The sequence below is a fragment of the Centruroides sculpturatus genome, unplaced genomic scaffold (genome assembly GCF_000671375.1).
Source record: "Centruroides sculpturatus isolate CEXI.00-Female unplaced genomic scaffold, Cexi_2.0 scaffold120, whole genome shotgun sequence".
Taxonomy (NCBI): Eukaryota; Metazoa; Arthropoda; class Arachnida; order Scorpiones; family Buthidae; genus Centruroides; species Centruroides sculpturatus.
Window position 1 is genome coordinate 819,348 of NW_019384554.1, and position 23,145 is coordinate 842,492.

The 23,145-nt window shown below is 31.5% G+C and overlaps 3 protein-coding genes across 3 annotated transcripts in view; all 3 read right to left on the bottom strand.

Moving 5' to 3' along the window:
• Positions 1-2,158, bottom strand: part of LOC111623790 (protein cappuccino-like) — a 20,698-nt gene extending 18,540 nt beyond the window's left edge. The window contains exon 1 of the mRNA XM_023366490.1: positions 2,135-2,158. The gene's annotated coding sequence lies outside the window, so the exon portion shown is untranslated. The remainder of the gene's footprint in view (positions 1-2,134) is intronic.
• Positions 2,159-2,447: 289 nt separating this feature from the next.
• Positions 2,448-5,461, bottom strand: LOC111623791 (protein cappuccino-like). Its single transcript, XM_023366491.1, has 4 exons — positions 4,736-5,461; positions 4,211-4,380; positions 2,596-2,636; positions 2,448-2,526 (listed from the first exon to the last, which is right to left on the bottom strand). The coding sequence occupies exons 1-4, from the start codon at positions 5,364-5,366 to the stop codon at positions 2,448-2,450; spliced, it is 921 nt and encodes a 306-aa protein (XP_023222259.1). The 5' UTR covers positions 5,367-5,461.
• Positions 5,462-10,105: 4,644 nt separating this feature from the next.
• Positions 10,106-21,076, bottom strand: LOC111623792 (formin-1-like). Its single transcript, XM_023366493.1, has 10 exons — positions 20,351-21,076; positions 19,828-19,997; positions 13,345-13,465; positions 12,917-12,975; positions 12,847-12,873; positions 12,124-12,775; positions 11,688-11,769; positions 11,467-11,599; positions 11,311-11,398; positions 10,106-10,176 (listed from the first exon to the last, which is right to left on the bottom strand). Exons 1-10 carry the CDS (start codon positions 20,979-20,981, stop codon positions 10,106-10,108), a joined length of 2,034 nt encoding a protein of 677 aa, XP_023222261.1. The 5' UTR covers positions 20,982-21,076.
• Positions 21,077-23,145: the final 2,069 nt, after the last annotated feature.

Here is a 23,145-nt window from a genome sequence, read left to right on the forward strand (position 1 = left end):
TTTATGGGTAAAAATCGAGATTTAATGGGTGAAAATCGAGACCAGATATAGAAATGGAGATTAGATGGATGGAAATGGAGATTAGATGGATGGAAATGAAGATTTGATAGGTGAAAATCGGGACCAGATATGGAAATGGAGACCAGATATGGAAATGGAGATTAGATGGATAGAAATGAAGATTTTATGGGTAAAAATCGAGATTTAATGGGTGAAAATCGAGACCAGATATAGAAATGGAGATTAGATGGATGGAAATGGAGATTAGATGGATGGAAATGAAGATTTGATAGGTGAAAATCGGGACCAGATATGGAAATGGAGACCAGATATGGAAATGAAGATTTTATGGGTAAAAATCGAGATTTAATGGGTGAAAATCGAGACCAGATATAGAAATGGAGATTAGATGGATGGAAATGGAGATTAGATGGATGGAAATGAAGATTTGATAGGTGAAAATCGGGACCAGATATGGAAATGGAGACCAGATATGGAAATGGAGATTAGATGGATAGAAATGAAGATTTTATGGGTAAAAATCGAGATTTAATGGGTGAAAATCGAGACCAGATATAGAAATGGAGATTGGATGGATGAAAATGGAGATTAGATGGATGGAAATCGAGACCAGATATGGAAATGGAGATTAGATGGATGGAAATGGAGATTAAATGGATGGAAATGGAGATTTGATAGATGAAAATCGGGACCAGATAGAGAAATCGATATTAGATAAATGAAAATCGAGATTAGATGAGGGAATATGAAACGATTAGGAGCATGAGGTCCTAAACTTTTCTATATCTGATCTCGATTTTCATCTATCTAATTGTTCTCGAAATCGATTAACGGCCTGACAGATGGACGGGACAGCAGTGGGAATGTGTAGATCTGCAATCCGAAAATTGTATCTCTATAATAATGCGACGTCGCTAATTACAATAAACAGAACGAGTGCAAATAACGTTAAAATTAAGAAACTAATTAAGGATTTCAATTTAAAAAAAACACTTAAAATTTGTTTAAAAACTCAAATAAATTCCTTTCTTTCCAACCAGAAGCAAGAATTTTTAATTTTTAGAAAAAAAGGGTAAAAGTCGTTAACAAAGATTTAAAAACTATTGACACGTATGCAATAAAAATATCAAAAAAGTGCACCGAATTGTTTTATAAAAAAAAATTAATTAAAAAAAATTAGAATTGAAACTTCTGTTTAGAGAAGATAAAAACAACGGGCAAATCATACAAAACATAGAAAATCGATGAGGAAAAAAAAAATATGGCAAGAGCATGTTAGAGATGAGAATTCAAAGGCGAGATCATAACAAAAACTAAATAAATATCTAGAAAAAAGAAAGCAACCAAGAAGAGAGGAGAATAGAAATGTCTTATATGAATTCGACAATTCCTGAAAGAGACATTCCAGCTAAAGAATCCAGAAAAGTAATAACCTAGCTGCTTACAAAATCAATGCTTACAGTAAAAAAAAANGGACTGCGTACAAATGTACAAAAATAATCCTTAAACATACTAGTTATTTTTTTTTTACGGAAATTTTATAATTATAAATCGGATTTTCGAAGGCAATCAGATCCGCAAAAGAGAATTAATTAATAAAGAATTGTGCGGCCTTCACGTTTCATAGGATACAAAGTATTAAACCATTCGAAGTTCTCGTATATAAATTAAATTTTTAGAAAGAAAAAACAGGAAATAAATAAAAAAAAAGACAATTTGTATATCTTATTATTCATGAATTTTAGAGAAGAACAACGAACATTCGAACGTGATTGTCGTCCAATTGCACAAACAACGCCTAAGCTTATTATTATTATTATTATTATCTTATTTTCTTTTATATATGTATATATATATATGTATATATAACATACAGTACATATTTTTATAACTATATCCAATAATAAAATGTAAAAATTATATAAACACTAACAATAAAAATGAAAAAATTTGTAAAAATTTCCTCTTAAAAGTAAACAATTTTTTTTCTTTTTTTTCCCTTCTTTTCTCAAAAGTGTTGAGCAACTGTAAACAAGATATGTGTGCAATAAAATTATATTTATATATATATATATATATTATATATATATATATATAGAAGGAATTTAAATACTTCTTTTAATTGATTTGGTCTTGTTTGACGGGATCTGTCGGTGGCGAATCCTTAACAGTCTTCATTTTTTTGTATTTTGATTTCTGTAATGGAAATAAAATGACATACAAGAAAAGAACTGTAATACATGAGATTTATCTCACACTGATTACAAAGTTTAAAACGCTTTCAGATATCAATAACACATACACCTAAATATATATATATATATTGCATTTTTGAGATTTTTTCAGATAGCTAATGTGTTTTTGATATTCAAAAAAAAATATATAAATTTCTTTTATTTTTTTTGAATTATTTATTTAAATCTTAATTATCTAACCTGAGGTGTACTCTTTCCTTTGGCCGTTCCGTGTTTATCCTTTGTGCTCTTCTTCTTTGTTCTGGTTGACCTTTAATTATGTAAAATTAAAAGTGTAAGGAAAAAATATAATCAGATATTTTATCTTAAATACACTCACTCATCTCTATTTCTTCTTTGTATCTCCTTCTTCCAAGCATCCTTGAAGTCATAACAGAACTGTATCCATAATGTAAAGTATTCCTTTGGCCAATCTGTATACTTTGTCGAACGTGATTGCCAACAGTAAAATGTCTTTAAAGTATGCATCCTACGATCCATATAATTAATTAATATATAAATTAATAAATTTTTTAATTAATTANTCTATTCGCCTGATTTTTTCGGAAATTAAAATTACCGAATGTTATTTGTAATAAATTTAATCAGTATAAAATTCCTCCACTTGAATTTAATTTTAACATTAAATATTTCATTTTATATATATATATTTAAATCTTACAATACGATAATTACTATATTTATTCGTATGTAAATTATATATATATATTTACATACGTAGTGGAAGTACATAAATTTTGAATATGAAATTAATTAAAGTGTTTATACTAATGAAGGTATTGTATCTTAATGGGGGGAATTGTTTAGATTAAAACAGAAATTTCTCCAATAATTATGGGATTTATTTTAAATTTAATACTAGGATGTGATTCTAGAATATTTTTTCTAGAATTTCTTTGTTAATTTTTGCTGAATAATCAGAGCTGAAGCTAACCTACTCCTAAGCTAAACAAGCTACAGTCTAGGGCCTAGTGTTACGAAGTTATAGCTAAGGAAGGCCTCGTATTACGAGATTACACTTAAGGAGGGCCACGTGTTATGAAATTACAACTTATGAAGGGCCTCGTATTACGAGATTACATTTAAAGAGAACCACGTGTTATGAAAATACAGTTTATGGTGGATCGCATGTTGGAATACTATACCTTAGAAAGGGCCGAGTCTTAACGAAGTTACAGCTTAGGCCCTAGTATTTTAAAACTTATTGTTATTTAGTAGAGATGAAGGACCACTATACATTATGTCTTAGGATCACAACAAGTCTAAATCTAGCCTTAAGAGTAAGGGATTTTTTTTTTTTTTGCTGTTCGATTTATTGTGAAGAACATCTGTTCTCTGTTGTTTTCTTTAAACTTTTGGTTCCTATCCAGGTCAATATCGCAAAAATATAACTTTTTTAAAGTAAAAAATCGAATTATATTATTAAATAAATAATTATTTATACATAAAATATGAATTGTTTAATATAATTCCGTATAAAATAGTGTACTTATTTGTCATAAAATAAAAGTTATTTTTTTTATTTTTGATCAACATCATCGAAATATAACTTTATTATTATTATTAAATAGCCGTTTTATTATTTAAACACACGTTATTTATTTATAAGAAGCGTTTTTCTACGATCGCGTGAAGGATTTAAGTATAAAATGAAGTTTTTTTGGGTCCCTTCCAGGTCAATATCTTCGCGATAAAACAACTTTTAAAGTAAATATCGACAATGAAATTAAATAAAAATCGTATTTTTTTACAATAAATTTTATAGTAAAAAGTATAAAAAAAAAGTAAGCACGAGCCGAGAATTCCCTGTGTCCCAATTCGCGGCCATGTATACATTCCTCATATATTGAATTTTAAAACTTCCGAAAGGGAATTTTTTAAAGATTTTATATGTATATATAACGTTTCCTTCTGTTGTACGTAACCAAACTTACTCGGAAGACATTATCCAGGGGCATTGACTCGTCTTCTATCTGCCTCATAACTCCAGCAGCTAGAAGACACGTACAGAACTGAGCAACCAACGTCCTTAGATCCTGCTGTGTCAGCAAATGTCGAGGTTGTTCCGTGCATGAAATACATAACCAATTTACCAATACGTGACCTGTAAATAGGTAAAAATTTCATCAATAAATAACATAAAATACGATATAAAAATCAATAAAATTTCAATTTCGGTAGCCATTCCCCCGTTTAAAACAATGGTAAGTTACTGTGTTTCTTGTTTTCTTTTTTATTCCTCTTTTTGGAGTTACAGGTTTTGGCACTTAGTGTAGGGGGCCTAAACCAATTTTTTTTTTTGTTTTTTTATGGTCCAGTCCGTGTTGTGAATGTTTTATTAAGCATTTCTCTTTCGAATTTATGTGTGTCTTTTATTATTATTATTTTTTTATTGTTTGGTTACTTTTTTCTCGGTCCGACACCGAATTGCTATTAAGGACGATCGAAGTGGCACTCACCTTCAAACTTCTGCCTCAGTCCGTAATCCAATTTCTCCGGTACAAAAGTCGGTCTGTATAGATTGCCCATAGCGGATCGACCACTGTTTAGAGGTGCATCGTACGAAGAATATCTTCTGTGCCCAAAAGTCCTCGAAGCATCGGTGTGAACGTAAAGAGAAGAGGGTCTAAGGGGATCGTCAAGAGTCCATTTGCCTGGAGTGACGAAGGGATTAGGAGGGAGGATGACTTTTTTATGTTGAGTCAGCGTAAAAGTCGGTACAGATATTGTAGATGCCGAATATTTAGATAGGGGTTCGCTCTTCCTTCGCGGCAATGGCCTCTGAGAATCCGGACTTCCAGGGCAAGATTGCGTGGACTCGCACAACACTGTCACGTCGCTGGTACTACCTGGAGACGTATCTTTTAACGTCGAAGCGTCGTCGGCCGATGTCTCTTCGGGACTTGGCAAGCGGCTTGCTGTGTCCACGTAAACGGAACCGGATACGGAACTTTCGGGACTCGATGCCGATTCGCCCGGTCCTCTAGCGATTTCCTGTAGCTTCTTGCCGTCTCTACCCACCCGAAACTTTGGAGATGCGGTCCTTTTACCTCTTTTCTCTGTCTGACTGGAGATGTTTCCCATCTTCATCACGACATGGCTGCTGATTCTCTTGCACTGCTCGGCATTTACGATCGATCAAGCCTAGGAGGACCGTACCAATCGTCAGTCGGAGGGTCGGAGGGTATAAGGTAACAGGTGTACATGCTTTAGCAGACAAAACTATCGGTTTGCGTCGCTAATGATTTCCGACAGCGTGATGAAACGCCGATTCCCCACAGATTTCGTGCATTTTTGTACAGTTGAAAAGATCCGATACGCCATTTATCCACAGAAATCCAAACGTTTACCTATGATAACATCATTCGGGATCTCTTTTATTTGCTGCTTAACCCCTATTCACAATAGCATTTACAGTCAAACTTTTTCTTCAAAAGCCTTCTTCTAATTCTTTAAGTGACAGAAAAAAAAAGTGATATGCGCCATTTTCTATAATTATAAGGTTTCATTCATGGCTGGATTAGTCTCTAAATTATTTGGCAAAAGCACGCGAGTTTGGTTTCCCTTCAAATACTTATTGATCTGTAGGACAGGATACTTTACAGGATGGCAATTCTTAACAACAATTACGCTGCTACACTGTAGAAGACACTCTCATCCGGATCCAAACAGGGATAAAGGAACCATAAATATGAATATGCTTCACTTAAAGAAATCCACTTTTTTTCCTTCTTCTTTTTCTTCTTCTTTTTATGTCTTGTGTCGCGAGTGTCCTTTTTTTTACATACGTCTACACGCGAGCTCACAGATGGTTTTACGACTTTTATATGATGAATATTCTNTATTTTAAATTTTATTTACGGAATCGTCCATAAATTATGTAACGTTAATCACCTGAAATTACGTAACGCATATCCTCCTGCAATCCTTTAATTGAACAAACAACACGTGGTACCGAACGTCACACTATTTTTATTAATTACACGCGTAACGTACGAAGCAGTGACGTAAACGTTACATCCCCCAATACAACACTAGCATTACGTAACACTTTTGTAAACACCCCATCCCCTTATAACGCATCATACCAGCATACCAACACCCACCCACGTGTGTGTTACGTAATTTATGAGCATCCCCTATTATAAAACTAAAGAAAAAATAATAAAAATTTATTAAATTTTCTATAAATATGAATGTTTTTTATTTATTTATTTATTTTTTATTTTCTTGTAGAAAATTTTTCATTAATTCCATATTGTCCTCTTGTTTGAGGATAGAAAATTCCGTCAAAATCGATGATTGTCTTAATGATATTCACCTCGCATGTCATCCTGAAGTTGTTTAATTTGCTCTCCACTTGTCCTATGTAATCGTAAAACGTCACTTGATACATAACACACGATAATCGATCGTTATAATAATTTTTAAAGTTATTAATTTTACACACGTCTTGTATTTCGAAGCGTTTAAACGGCGCTTCTCAACCTATATCGTTTTCTCTGACGATTCACGTAGCGTTATAGAAGATAAAGGAGATCGCGAACTATCTGTTGAGGAATTCTGTCTTTTCTCCAAGAAATGTATTGATTTTGTAACTTATACAGAAAGGGGAGAAAATCAAATGTAAAATAATTTATTTTACTTAAAAAACCATACAAATAGAATTAAATAGAGGAGCTACAATAGAATTTTTGTTAAATGTCAGTTCAATGTACTGTTAATTTTCGTCCTCCTCTCTAACATAAATTCCATTACTCCTTCTACAATAACAAGACAATTATATACTAAAGTTTTTCCTTTCCTGCATTATTAAATTCAATTTTCTATCAATTACGAATTAAATTCTGTTATAAATTTACGTTTTCTAGCGCTAAAAATTGTACAGAACCGTCCATTTTTTTAAAAAAAAATCATCGATAAAATTAATTGTTGCTTGATTAAATGATTAGGAACTCGATAACGATCGCATTAATTTAATAAAACCAACAAATAATTCGAATAAATTTATGTCATTCCTGAGATAATCAAACAAATGCCCGAGATGAAAATCAATAAATCACGTCGTAAAAATGTTTATAGTTTGTTTATGGCTGTGACAAAATGGCTGCTATAAGCTTAATAGTTCGGCCAAAGTATTCAATTTACGATAGGAACGAAAATAAATAAAGTTTATTTTAAAATTACCACAAAAATCTCTAATAGAAATTGTGCTTTCGGTTATAATAATAATAAAAAAAAAAATAGTTTTAGTTAAGACAGTAAATCATTAGGTCTATATATTAAATATCGAATCGAATATTTGTTTGTTTGTTCTCGATACACTTATAAACCCTTTGACTTATCTGCACCAAATTTTTCCTACACATTCTCTAGGATCTTGCATAAAATTTAACCTACCACGTAACCTGATCACCCCATTCCTCTTCTTGTCACTTCGTGATAAACATTAAACTATAGCAATTTTAAATTCCCATCAATGGCCGTAGTTTAGAGGTAGCCATTGTTTATTCATTAATTTTATTTTAAGAAAGAGGTTTTCTAATGAAAATTTTACTAAATTTCTTAAATAAAACCTTAATTTTGCTAATAATTATACAGAAAATTATATCTCCAAGTATAATTATTTATTAAATTTTATTATAAGAAGCGTAATTTTATCAATATTTACATAAAAATATTTACATTTTATACTTAATCATTTTCATATTTTACATTCTTTTATAAAATTATTATATATATATTAATATCGATTTAATTAATATAAATAAATAAAAGGAATATTTGACAACGGTAATGAAATGGAGTCAACAATGAATTGTCATTAAATTACTGAGAAACAAACTGCATCGGATGATTGTTAATGTAAACAGACAGGCATGAAATCCCTCGAGAAAATACTACATTTGAGATCATGATGAGAACATAAGTCCATGTAACTAAATCACAAATTCCTTTCCTTCCTATCGACACATTCTACAAAGCCATATTGGAAATTTATACTTTAGATAAATATTCTACTGATAAAATTTTTCCTTTGGATAAAATCTTATCCATTCCTTATTTACCCAATATATATATACAATAACACCCGTATAAACCGGAATATTGTATTACATTACGAAACACTTTTTTCCGGTTTAGCAGGTTTCCGTTTTAAACAGGTTTCTTTTTTAATATAAAAAAATTGTCCCCTTCCGAAGAATTCTTTCCGTTTAGGAAGGTTTCTTGTCTATTCGGGTTCCGTTTTGGACAGGTTTAACTGTATATTTTAACATAGAAAATCGCTCCCTTCCGAAGAGTTTTCCCGTTTAGGAAGGTTTTTTTTGTTTATTTAGGTTCAGTTTTGAATAGGTTTAACTGTATACAATAAAACCTGTGTGTGCCGGAATCTCACGGTACCGAATATTCTTTCTGGTTTGGCAGATTTCCGTTTTAACCAGGTTTTTTTTTTTAGCATAGAAAATCGCTCCGTTTTCCGTTTAGACATGTTTCTGTTTTATTCAGGTTCCGTTTTGGACAGGTTTTACTGTATTTAGAAAATATATTCTTTAAAATCTTTATTTAAAGAATTGTTATCGTTATTTCTCCTTCAATAACTACTGCATTAAGCTTAATTTACTGCTTAATCGTAACTTGAAGCATCAAAACTAACGTTTTTTTCTTGAATCTTGAGCCTTCCAGAATCATTTCTAGAATGTTTCCAGTTGTAGGAATGCTCTGAGATGTATAAATTTCAGTAATTTAACTAATAAAAGTCGTTAAATTTGAAATTTTTAAAGGAAACGATCGTTCATCCTTGTACTAAAACTGTTTTTTTTTTTTTGTTTTTCAGTGCTTAATCGTAGCTTGAAGCATGAAAAATAAAATATTTGTTTCCGTTTTCTAGAATTTTAAAAACACAAAAGCATGAAAAATGTTTGGAAACTTTTGACAAGAAGTTAAATTTCGTGTTCTTTTCCTTCTGATAACTTGTCAAATTACAGAATTGCTTCTATTAATATTCATGAAGATTGTTAAGGCTTTCAGAAAAGCATTACTTAATTTCGTCGACATAGCAAATTCCCTTTTGTGAAGAAAGAATAAAAGCCATCGTTCGAAACTCATATTTATTCCTTCATTATTTATACAGGGTGGTCCAAAAATCAGTTGACCGTACTTCGTTCTACCTTTAACGTTAATTGTTAGAACATTGTTCTTTTTAACCGACGTAATTGGTGGAAACATGACTGAAGTACAGTAAGTAATTTAATCCGTATGGCGGTTAAATGACTTTTGGGCCACCCCCGTATAAAAGTTTCTCGAAAGAAATTCGTAAATTATTTAAAAATACAGTAAAAATTTGCCTAAAATGAAAACTTGCCTAAAGGGAACAATTTTACTTAACGGAGCGATTTTCTATATTTAAAATAAAACTGTTTAAAACGGAAACCTGCCCAGTATAAAACCTGTGTAAGATGGAACTTTATGATACCGAATGTTTGGCAGGTTTCCGTTTTAAATAGGTTTTTTAAAGCATAGAAAATCGTTTTGTTTCGAAATTTCTCTGTTTTAAACAGGGTTTTAAGCATATAAAATCGCTCCGTTTAGACAGGTTTCCGTTTTGAACAGGTTTTTTTTCTTTAAGAGTAGAAAAATCGATCCGCTCCGAATTTTTTCCGTTTAAAGAGATTTCCATTGCATACAGGTTCCGTTTCGAACAGTTTTTACAATATTAAGTACAATGTTATTCCGGTTTACTCAGGTTTTGTCGGTATTCGGGTTTTATTATTATCGTCACGTTATAAATTAAACACTAATTAATTTTAAAGCATATTAATTAAGTAATTTCAACTTACAATATCGTATAACGCTTGCAGAGATTGCAAATTAAAGGCTCCTGTATCGATATTATAAACAGCTGTTAAAAGAATATTAAAAAATATTTTTAAGTAATACATTTTAAAATAATAATAATAATAATTTCCTACATTTTCCTGCGTATAACGCGGGTTATTCGCGTTTTAAAGTCAATTTTAAACTGCAATTTTTGCAAGTAGTTTTAACAGTATTTACTAATTTAAATTAAAATTATTATTTTAAATAAGATAATTTAAGTATTCTATATAGCGAATATTCTCTTCGATATAGCGTTTTACGAAATAACTCCACCTAATGACTACTTGTAAACGGGTCTTGGTCATGAATATTAAATAGGTTAGGGCAGGATTTTGTGTTGCAAACGACATTGTCATCACCAAATTACGCGATTTTCATCTTGACAAACACAAAATCTCGTTAATACACATAATTATTAGCGAGATTGCGGCCGAAGTTTTCATCTGTAAAACGTGAACGTCGAACTTCGAACGTCGAACGTCGAGCGCCGCTTCGACGTTCGACGTTCACGTTTTACAGATGAAAACTTCGCCCGCAAGCTCTCTATTATCGATCGAGATGCTTCAGCTTAACGCCATACTCGATTTAATGCCAATTTCCGAGGTATTCGTATTTCGTGACATTAGCGAGGTTGCGGCCGACGTTTTCATCGCGAAAACGTGGACGTCGGACGTTCAGTGCCGCCTTCCTGTAAGCCTAGAAGTTTAACAATGGCGTTTGGAACGTCGAGCATGATTCTACTGACGTTTCAAACGCCATTGTTAAACTTCTAGGCTTACAGGAAGGCGCCGATGAACGTCCGACGTACACGTTTCGCGTTGAAAACGTCGGCCGCAACCTCTCTATTTTCTTTTTCTTTTCATTCAAGAATAAATTAATCGGTTTTTATTTAAATTATAAGAAAGAATTACAAATAAAAATACAGTTTAACCTCCGATAACGGACACCTCTAATCGGCGGCCATTTGTTTTTTTCTTCTTTTTTTTCCCCAGGAGCATTTCTTTTTGAAATGCGAAATTGCCTCCGAACAAAGTCATTTTTTATGTCTCCCCTTACTGTCCGTTGTTCGGAGGTTCGACCGCATATATATAAATAATTTTTAAATATTAATAGATGTTTATACTTTATAAAAAAATTGAAATTTATTCCGAATTACCATTTTCTATGTCGGCTATTTGAACTTGTAAACTGGATATCAGCAAATCTAAATTTTGCCATCGTTTCTGATCCAGTAGACGTACAACCTGAATAATAAAACAATTTTAGTATACAGAGATAAGTTGTATGGTATTTTATATGCATACAAAAAAACCTCTTTCCCGTGTCCTCTCTGCCTCTTTCTATGGCTAGTTTTTCCTTTATCAGACGTCTGTTTCCCAAAGAGTTCTCCAAATTCTTCCCAACTGACGTTTGGTTTTTCTACTAATCCCTCCCAAACTGATGGCCTAAATAAAAGAATATTTTTCATATATAAAATAATAATATATGAAATTTTACGAGGTTAATTTATTAGAAAATACATCGAATACTTGCTCTGTCGGGTGTGGTGGAAGCTGAATCCTTGACCAGTATAATGGTTTCATCGAAGTTTTTGGACTTATGGGTTCCTTGCGAACTGTAAATTTAGATAAATTTTAAATATTACACGTTATATGGTTGTTATATTTAAATTTTAAACAGAATTTTAGGTTAGATTCTTTTTAAAAAAATGCTAATTTAATTAGCATTATTTACGTTAAGTAGGAGGTTTCTCACATCGAATCGAAGGAGTAAAAATAAGATTAAATGCTTAAAAATACTAAATTATTCTTATATAAGCTCTAAATTACGAGATAAGTATAAAAGAAATGATTTTAAATTAGATAATTTAGTGATATTCCCCATCTCTAAAGGGATTTTTAGATTGCTACAATTCGCTAGACCATAAAGAACATGGAGGCCGTATTTTGTAGATAAATTTTTTACTTACCAACTAGACGGGGTGAAGAAACTGCTGACGAAACAACAGGGCAAGGTGGTGGAGGTGGAGGAGGAGGAGGTGGAAGAGGAGACGATGTCGGTGGCATTTCTTCTCCGACTGGCATCGGAGGAGGAGGTGGAAGAGGAGGAGAATGGCCATTAGTAGTGGCAGGAGGAAGAGGAGGTGGCGAAGGTGTTGCACCGATCGGAAAATTGGGCGGCGTTGGAACTGGAAGACAAGGTGGCGAAGGTAACGGTGGTGACTCTTTGGTACCATTTTGTACCGTTGTACCTTCGGGTACCTGAGTCCTTTCTTTCAGATGCGAGACCAAATCCGGTGCTGTGTTTGGTGCCGTCTCTGCCTCTGTCTGTATCTCTACACTTATAGTTTTAACGGAAACAGTCTGACATTCTGTACACGCCGTCTGTAAGCTATCGGTTTGAGTCGAGTTAACAGACTTCACTACTATCGGGACCATATCCATTGGTGATGTAGGTGTAGAATCTAAATCATGTTTGGCTTTACGCGCCAATTCGGCAATCCCTGCTAATGTCTGATACTTGTCCACCTCTCTTTCCAAGTAGCATATTTTGTCCTCGTATTCGTTAAGTTTAGCCGCTTGTTCCCCACGTAAATGAAACAGATTTATTTCCTGTTCCTTCTAAAAACAATTATTTATCTTAAATTATTAAAAATTCCATTATATTTTACATATAATATTCCATTATATACCTGTATTCTCTGTATAGTTTCCATGTGTTCATTATTTATTTAAATCTTAATTATCTAACCTGAGGTGTACTCTTTCCTTTGGCCGTTCCGTGTTTATCCTTTGTGCTCTTCTTCTTTGTTCTGGTTGACCTTTAATTATGTAAAATTAAAAGTGTAAGGAAAAAATATAATCAGATATTTTATCTTAAATACACTCACTCATCTCTATTTCTTCTTTGTATCTCCTTCTTCCAAGCATCCTTGAAGTCATAACAGAACTGTATCCATAATGTAAAGTATTCCTTTGGCCAATCTGTATACTTTGTCGAACGTGNAAAAAAACCCCATTAATTCCGTCCGGATCGAAGAATATTTTCTTATATTTTCTACATTTAAAAGATTTTTGCATTGGATTGGAAACAAGCCAAATCATTAGAACCATACACATACGCATACACACACAAAAAATCAATTTTTAGACATGAAAATTAACATATAAACGTGAATATCCACACGTACCAAGATCCATATGACGGTAATTTGAAGCAACATCTCCCGAGGCTGTCCATGCTAGAGAGGATAAGGATCTCGACTGTTGACTGCTCGAAGGTGGTAACGACCAGCAATAAGTAAAATCTGTCTGATAATTATACCAAGAAAATAAAACTAAAAATTATATCCCTTAGCAAAATTTTTAATTAAAATCAATTCAATTTCATATTTTTTAAAAAAATAATTATAATAATATTTAATAAATATTTCCATCAATTAATTGACGAAGAGGATGATTAGAGACAGGTGATGCTGAAGAGCAATTGTGTCAATCTCTACAAAAGATTATTTGAAATGATATTTGCTGAAGTGGAAATAATAAAGTTATATGAAAATGAGTAAAATGACCTTTCGAAATTCGTGTTTGAACAAAGATGAATATATTACAATTGTTCTGAAAAGGAAATATCAATTAAAATGAAGTAGTTGCTTCCTTTCTCGTTTAAGATTTCGGAAAATGGATTAATTATTACGAAACTTTTAAGGGGTTCATTTTCGTATTTAACTTTTAAACTGTTGAATAATATTTGTTTAAGAATTAAACGTAACTTTACATTTTAATGAATTTAATAAAATGGAAGTAAATTTAACAAATATTCTTTAACTTTACTAAACTTTTCATTAATGTTTTCTTTCTTAAAAAAAAAAAAAAAGATTCATTAAATAGAGTTTCGAATTGCCCATTGTTTTAACGTTTATTTGCCCAAATATTTAACGTTATTATTGTTTTATTTATAATAATAAAAAAATTAAATAAAGATAATGCATTTCTCTATGGAATTAAAGTATAAGGAGCAATAGAAACTCAGTTTGATAGAATTTTTCTTGATCGAAAATGGTTAAAGTTACTCTAATCACTTTAGGGTATAAGCAAAACGAAACTTTTTATCAAGACCTCTCGAGATTTTGTATTGTGTAGACAACCCTCTCCAAATAAAAAAAAGTCTTTATAAAAATGTTTTATACTTAAAGGAGAAGCAGATAAAAATATAGGCCTATATCACGTATAGAATTCTAGGATATTGATTCTAGAAAATTGATTCAAAGTTAGCAGGAAGGATAAAGACATTTTAATGATGATTAAAGTAAGATATTTAAGAAATAAATGCGATAAAAAAATATGAAAATACAAAGATAAATTGATAGAAAACTGCGATTAAGATAAAACCATTCGATTCCAGAAAGTTAATTAAGTATAATTTACATTGGAAGTTGATGCTGGTTTGTATATTAACTCCAAATTATATTATTAGTTACGTACTAACGAGTAAGTATTAATATTATTTGAAGAAATTTAAGCTTAAATTATGTAACGTAACTAAAATTAGGCTTTTCTGGATAACATAATATTGCACAGTAACGCTATGAGATATAGATTTTTGTTGTTACTTACAAGTCAGTCTGCTTGTTATTGCAGAAACTTCAAGATTAAGCTACAGACTTCTAATGCTGTATCAAAACATCGCCTGTTCTAGATAATTATAACATTGAATAAGAACTCTAACAGTAACATAAATAGAATTTCTCACTAATTAAGTGATGAAAATTGACTCGAACACTAAATATATTGCATTTTTAGAGCATACATAGGTAAAGAACCCCCCTTTTTTAAATAAAAAAGTACATCTATTCAAGAGGAATATTATAACAGAAGGTTTGACTTTAAATTATACATAACATTGCCAAATAATATAAAGAAAAAACTCAATCTCGAACTATAAACAATGCAACAAAGCTTAGATATATTATTATTTATTTATTACACACAAAAGAAGACAATGCTTCGTCTCCTGTAAATATGATAAACGGGATTTTCTACTGATTAAAATTGGGGAAAAGTTGATTATTCTGATACTTAATACGCTTTTATTTTCAACAGTAAGAGGATGTTTTTATTGCAAAATTTTATTTTTATTTTTCCCCTTAGCTTAAACCGTAGACTAACAATTGTCTATTGAAGCCAAGACTATTCAACCATTTACTGGGAGAGCGGATATCTATTAAATATTGAAGAAGTGGGAGGAATTATTAAGTAGGATTTGAGAAGCGGAAAATAAAAAAATAACCATAAAAAAGGACCGATTTGGGAGCGGGAAACGAAATAGAGAAGAAGAGGGTGAGGTGAATTTTTACAAGAAATCAATCGCCGGTTACACACAACTCCTACTAGATTATAGAGTTGGGATTTTTACGGAATAAACTTAAATGTTTCTTTTAAAAAAATGTATTGCTGAAAGAATATTTTTGTGATATTTTCATAACGCTAAGCCATTAGAAAACCCACCAAAACAAGAGTAAAATTAAAAAAAATATATCGAATGTATACTATTGTGACGTTGTCTCAATGCCGGCTTTCAATTTCTAATCATATTTTAATTTTTAAGAAATCACCTGACTTCCGGTCCATAAGTTCGAGACCGGATATGGAATTCGAGATTAGATGGATGGAAATCGAGACCAGATATGGAAATGGAGATTTGATAGGTGAAAATCGGGACCAGATATGGAAATGAAGATTTTATGGGTAAAAATCGAGATTTAATGGGTGAAAATCGAGACCAGATATAGAAATGGAGATTAGATGGATGGAAATGGAGATTAGATGGATGGAAATGAAGATTTGATAGGTGAAAATCGGGACCAGATATGGAAATGGAGACCAGATATGGAAATGGAGATTAGATGGATAGAAATGAAGATTTTATGGGTAAAAATCGAGATTTAATGGGTGAAAATCGAGACCAGATATAGAAATGGAGATTGGATGGATGAAAATGGAGATTAGATGGATGGAAATCGAGACCAGATATGGAAATGGAGATTAGATGGATGGAAATGGAGATTAAATGGATGGAAATGGAGATTTGATAGATGAAAATCGGGACCAGATAGAGAAATCGATATTAGATAAATGAAAATGGAGATTAGATGAGGGAATATGAAACGATTAGGAGCATGAGGTCCTAAACTTTTCTATATCTGATCTCGATTTTCATCTATCTAATTGTTCTCGAAATCGATTAACGGCCTGACAGATGGACGGGACAGCAGTGGGAATGTGTAGATCTGCAATCCGAAAATTGTATCTCTATAATAATGCGACGTCGCTAATTACAATAAACAGAACGAGTGCAAATAACGTTAAAATTAAGAAACTAATTAAGGATTTCAATTTAAAAAAAACACTTAAAATTTGTTTAAAAACTCAAATAAATTCCTTTCTTTCCAACCAGAAGCAAGAATTTTTAATTTTTAGAAAAAAAGGGTAAAAGTCGTTAACAAAGATTTAAAAACTATTGACACGTATGCAATAAAAATATCAAAAAAGTGCACCGAATTGTTTTATAAAAAAAAATTAATTAAAAAAAATTAGAATTGAAACTTCTGTTTAGAGAAGATAAAAACAACGGGCAAATCATACAAAACATAGAAAATCGATGAGGAAAAAAAAAATATGGCAAGAGCATGTTAGAGATGAGAATTCAAAGGCGAGATCATAACAAAAACTAAATAAATATCTAGAAAAAAGAAAGCAACCAAGAAGAGAGGAGAATAGAAATGTCTTATATGAATTCGACAATTCCTGAAAGAGACATTCCAGCTAAAGAATCCAGAAAAGTAATAACCTAGCTGCTTACAAAATCAATGCTTACAGTAAAAAAAAAAAAAAAAAAAAAAAAAAAAAAAAAAAAAAAAAAAAAAAAAAAAAAAAAAAAAAAAAAAAAAAAAAAAAAAAAAAAAAAAAAAAAAAAAAAAAAAAAAAAAAAAAAAAAAAAAAAAAAAAAAAAAAAAAAAAAAAAAAAAAAAAAAAAANCATTCCAGCTAAAGAATCCAGAAAAGTAATAACCTAGCTGCTTACAAAATCAATGCTTACAGAAAAAAAAAAAAAAAAAAAAAAAAAAAAAAAAAAAAAACTACGCTTTAATCTTAAGATTAAACCCTATAAACCTAATCCTAAACCCCTTCCATTATAAGATTAATAAGGATTAACGTATAGATTTAGAATTATCCGGGATGAAGAGCGTAAACTTAACAAGAAGTACCATGCTCCAGAAGTGAAACCATGCGAGGAACAAATCGAATTTTTTTTAAATATTTTTTTTGGATAGAAGAAACCATTAAAAATGCCATAAATTATTTGTGAAAATGTTTTAAAATATGTACTTTTTTACGAGAAAATAATTTAGGAAAGATCAAATGAAAAAAAAATCCAAGAAAAGTGGCTTCGAGTGGCACATTGCGAGATTGCTTTCCACAACTCCCGTTGAAAGACACTTCAATGTGGTTGCGATAATCGATAAAGATATAATTATAATCAATGACAGCTTAGAATTGAAGTGGACTCTCTAACTTAAGTGAAAATTATCGAGATTTATCTTTAAAAATATATAATAAAAGGAAAAAATATATATATATTCCATGTTTTAGATTAAAATCTCTGCCATATAAACTAATGGGAATATGACAAATGTTTCGCATAAAAATCATTTCCTGCCACCGAATAAATAGTCGAAACGAATTTCTTTCTATGAATCATTTCGTTTAATTAAAGATTTCTCTCTACGTTCTTAATTTATTTACAACTTAAAATTTGAAAGAAATAAATAATAAAATAAATACGACAATTATTTTACTATCCGTAAATACTTAAAATTATTTATGCACGAGTAATATTAATTGAAAAATCTGTCTGGAATCTTTAGATTTGAGGATTTTTATTACGAATTTTTGTAATAAAAGCTCGAGTCGTGCAGAAAATTACTTCTTTATAATTATTCGAGTGATAGAATTTACCGGATGACGAATTTCTAGAGTGGTTTTTCATTTAAGAAAAACCGCGCTTAAATTCTCTTTTCTTAGCTAAAATCTAAGCAGATATTTAAAATATTGATTTGAATTTTTTAATAATTCGTCCGTCTGTTTGTCTATTTGTACAGATTTTTAAAAAATTAAACTCGATAGAAGAGCTGAAATTCCCGAAGCTTCACTCTCTCTCTCTCTTTCTCTTCTTACTCCAGTCCGTTCGTTCGTTCGTCCGTTTGTCTATTCGCCTGATTTTTTCGGAAATTAAAATTACCGAATGTTATTTGTAATAAATTTAATCAGTATAAAATTCCTCCACTTGAATTTAATTTTAACATTAAATATTTCATTTTATATATATATTTAAATCTTACAATACGATAATTACTATATTTATTCGTATGTAAATTATATATATATATTTACATACGTAGTGGAAGTACATAAATTTTGAATATGAAATTAATTAAAGTGTTTATACTAATGAAGGTATTGTATCTTAATGGGGGGAATTGTTTAGATTAAAACAGAAATTTCTCCAATAATTATGGGATTTATTTTAAATTTAATACTAGGATGTGATTCTAGAATATTTTTTCTAGAATTTCTTTGTTAATTTTTGCTGAATAATCAGAGCTGAAGCTAACCTACTCCTAAGCTAAACAAGCTACAGTCTAGGGCCTAGTGTTACGAAGTTATAGCTAAGGAAGGCCTCGTATTACGAGATTACACTTAAGGAGGGCCACGTGTTATGAAATTACAACTTATGAAGGGCCTCGTATTACGAGATTACATTTAAAGAGAACCACGTGTTATGAAAATACAGTTTATGGTGGATCGCATGTTGGAATACTATACCTTAGAAAGGGCCGAGTCTTAACGAAGTTACAGCTTAGGCCCTAGTATTTTAAAACTTATTGTTATTTAGTAGAGATGAAGGACCACTATACATTATGTCTTAGGATCACAACAAGTCTAAATCTAGCCTTAAGAGTAAGGGATTTTTTTTTTTTTTGCTGTTCGATTTATTGTGAAGAACATCTGTTCTCTGTTGTTTTCTTTAAACTTTTGGTTCCTATCCAGGTCAATATCGCAAAAATATAACTTTTTTAAAGTAAAAAATCGAATTATATTATTAAATAAATAATTATTTATACATAAAATATGAATTGTTTAATATAATTCCGTATAAAATAGTGTACTTATTTGTCATAAAATAAAAGTTATTTTTTTTATTTTTGATCAACATCATCGAAATATAACTTTATTATTATTATTAAATAGCCGTTTTATTATTTAAACACACGTTATTTATTTATAAGAAGCGTTTTTCTACGATCGCGTGAAGGATTTAAGTATAAAATGAAGTTTTTTTGGGTCCCTTCCAGGTCAATATCTTCGCGATAAAACAACTTTTAAAGTAAATATCGACAATGAAATTAAATAAAAATCGTATTTTTTTACAATAAATTTTATAGTAAAAAGTATAAAAAAAAAGTAAGCACGAGCCGAGAATTCCCTGTGTCCCAATTCGCGGCCATGTATACATTCCTCATATATTGAATTTTAAAACTTCCGAAAGGGAATTTTTTAAAGATTTTATATGTATATATAACGTTTCCTTCTGTTGTACGTAACCAAACTTACTCGGAAGACATTATCCAGGGGCATTGACTCGTCTTCTATCTGCCTCATAACTCCAGCAGCTAGAAGACACGTACAGAACTGAGCAACCAACGTCCTTAGATCCTGCTGTGTCAGCAAATGTCGAGGTTGTTCCGTGCATGAAATACATAACCAATTTACCAATACGTGACCTGTAAATAGGTAAAAATTTCATCAATAAATAACATAAAATACGATATAAAAATCAATAAAATTTCAATTTCGGTAGCCATTCCCCCGTTTAAAACAATGGTAAGTTACTGTGTTTCTTGTTTTCTTTTTTATTCCTCTTTTTGGAGTTACAGGTTTTGGCACTTAGTGTAGGGGGCCTAAACCAATTTTTTTTTGTTTTTTTATGGTCCAGTCCGTGTTGTGAATGTTTTATTAAGCATTTCTCTTTCGAATTTATGTGTGTCTTTTATTATTATTATTTTTTTATTGTTTGGTTACTTTTTTCTCGGTCCGACACCGAATTGCTATTAAGGACGATCGAAGTGGCACTCACCTTCAAACTTCTGCCTCAGTCCGTAATCCAATTTCTCCGGTACAAAAGTCGGTCTGTATAGATTGCCCATAGCGGATCGACCACTGTTTAGAGGTGCATCGTACGAAGAATATCTTCTGTGCCCAAAAGTCCTCGAAGCATCGGTGTGAACGTAAAGAGAAGAGGGTCTAAGGGGATCGTCAAGAGTCCATTTGCCTGGAGTGACGAAGGGATTAGGAGGGAGGATGACTTTTTTATGTTGAGTCAGCGTAAAAGTCGGTACAGATATTGTAGATGCCGAATATTTAGATAGGGGTTCGCTCTTCCTTCGCGGCAATGGCCTCTGAGAATCCGGACTTCCAGGGCAAGATTGCGTGGACTCGCACAACACTGTCACGTCGCTGGTACTACCTGGAGACGTATCTTTTAACGTCGAAGCGTCGTCGGCCGATGTCTCTTCGGGACTTGGCAAGCGGCTTGCTGTGTCCACGTAAACGGAACCGGATACGGAACTTTCGGGACTCGATGCCGATTCGCCCGGTCCTCTAGCGATTTCCTGTAGCTTCTTGCCGTCTCTACCCACCCGAAACTTTGGAGATGCGGTCCTTTTACCTCTTTTCTCTGTCTGACTGGAGATGTTTCCCATCTTCATCACGACATGGCTGCTGATTCTCTTGCACTGCTCGGCATTTACGATCGATCAAGCCTAGGAGGACCGTACCAATCGTCAGTCGGAGGGTCGGAGGGTATAAGGTAACAGGTGTACATGCTTTAGCAGACAAAACTATCGGTTTGCGTCGCTAATGATTTCCGACAGCGTGATGAAACGCCGATTCCCCACAGATTTCGTGCATTTTTGTACAGTTGAAAAGATCCGATACGCCATTTATCCACAGAAATCCAAACGTTTACCTATGATAACATCATTCGGGATCTCTTTTATTTGCTGCTTAACCCCTATTCACAATAGCATTTACAGTCAAACTTTTTCTTCAAAAGCCTTCTTCTAATTCTTTAAGTGACAGAAAAAAAAAGTGATATGCGCCATTTTCTATAATTATAAGGTTTCATTCATGGCTGGATTAGTCTCTAAATTATTTGGCAAAAGCACGCGAGTTTGGCTTCCCTTCAAATACTTATTGATCTGTAGGACAGGATACTTTACAGGATGGCAATTCTTAACAACAATTACGCTGCTACACTGTAGAAGACACTCTCATCCGGATCCAAACAGGGATAAAGGAACCATAAATATGAATATGCTTCACTTAAAGAAATCCACTTTTTTTCCTTCTTCTTTTTCTTCTTCTTTTTATGTCTTGTGTCGCGAGTGTCCTTTTTTTTACATACGTCTACACGCGAGCTCACAGATGGTTTTACGACTTTTATATGATGAATATTCTCAGAATAACTCAAAAAATTCAAAGAAAAATCCTATTTATCCGCTTAAAATGTTTACTAAAATTAAAATTTATATACTGTAGTAAAACCTGTCTAAAACGGAAAACCTGTTTAAAACGGAACCTGGATAAAACGGAAACTTGCCTAAACTAGAAAAATTCGAAAAGGAACAGTTTTTTTATGTTTAAAAATACCTTTCTAAAGAGAAACCTGCCAAAGTGGAACCGGTTTAAGCAGGTTTTACTGTATTAACACATAAAAGAACACTTTTTAAGTTAAAAAATAAACATTTAATTCGATTTTTTTAACCTTTGTTTCCGTATTAAACCCCTTCACAGATGCTTGAATGAATAAATCAAATATACAGAAAATTTGTTTATTATAATTACTTATAAATAAATAAAAGATTTCATTTATTTATTGTCTAAAAATAATATATATATATATATATATTTTAAATCTAGTTAAAATTATTATTTATGGAAATCTATTCGTCAGCAATTTAAATAAGGATGAGTGTCGTGTTGAATACTGATAAAGGGATTGTACTTTACTTTCATATTTTTCTGCTGTAAACGTTTACAGATTACTTTCTTCTCCTTATAAAATATGAAGTATTATAAATTTACTTTCGTAATTTTTTACAAGATTGATGCGAGTATTACATAGTCTTTCCAGCGTTAACATTACGGGAATTGTAGGGCGTGTGTGTGTGTGAGAGAGTTAACTGCATAAGAAAGTAAGCAAAATTACGGCCGAAAAGGTAATTTTTTTTGTGTATTATTTATCATTTATAATAGAAATAAATAAATAAGAAAATTTCTAGTAAATTATTTAAAATACTAAACTCATTTTCCATACCAAAACCTTTATCGCTAAATAGGCTATTTCTAATGACACGATAATGTTCCAGTCGTAAAATTATGCCTTTAGTAACATTCTGTGCATAAATTTATTCTATAATATTGGATCGTTACACAAATTACTACAACCTGACCACGTAGTGCACTGTCTTGAATAATGGAATCGTTTATTATAAATGGATTTTGATCATCTATAATCAACCGGAATATTGATGTTAGTTACATAACTAGATCGATTTCATTAGTATAATTACAAGAGATTAACTCCTTAAATAATCATATCTTATACACATTTTTATTGTTTTATCGGTGTTTAAGTTTAATCCGACTCCTTCAAATAACGAAAAAAATATCTTCAAAATACCTTCAACATAATGCTTTTCTCTCACGGATTCTTGGCATTACTCTCTTGCTTTAACTCGTATGATATTAATGAAATGTTATAAAATTTCTTAACATACGGAATATTTCCCTAATTTTCTTTAAGATAATAATACTAAACAATTGTAATTATTATATATTAATATTGATATTAAATCTGACTGTAAACAT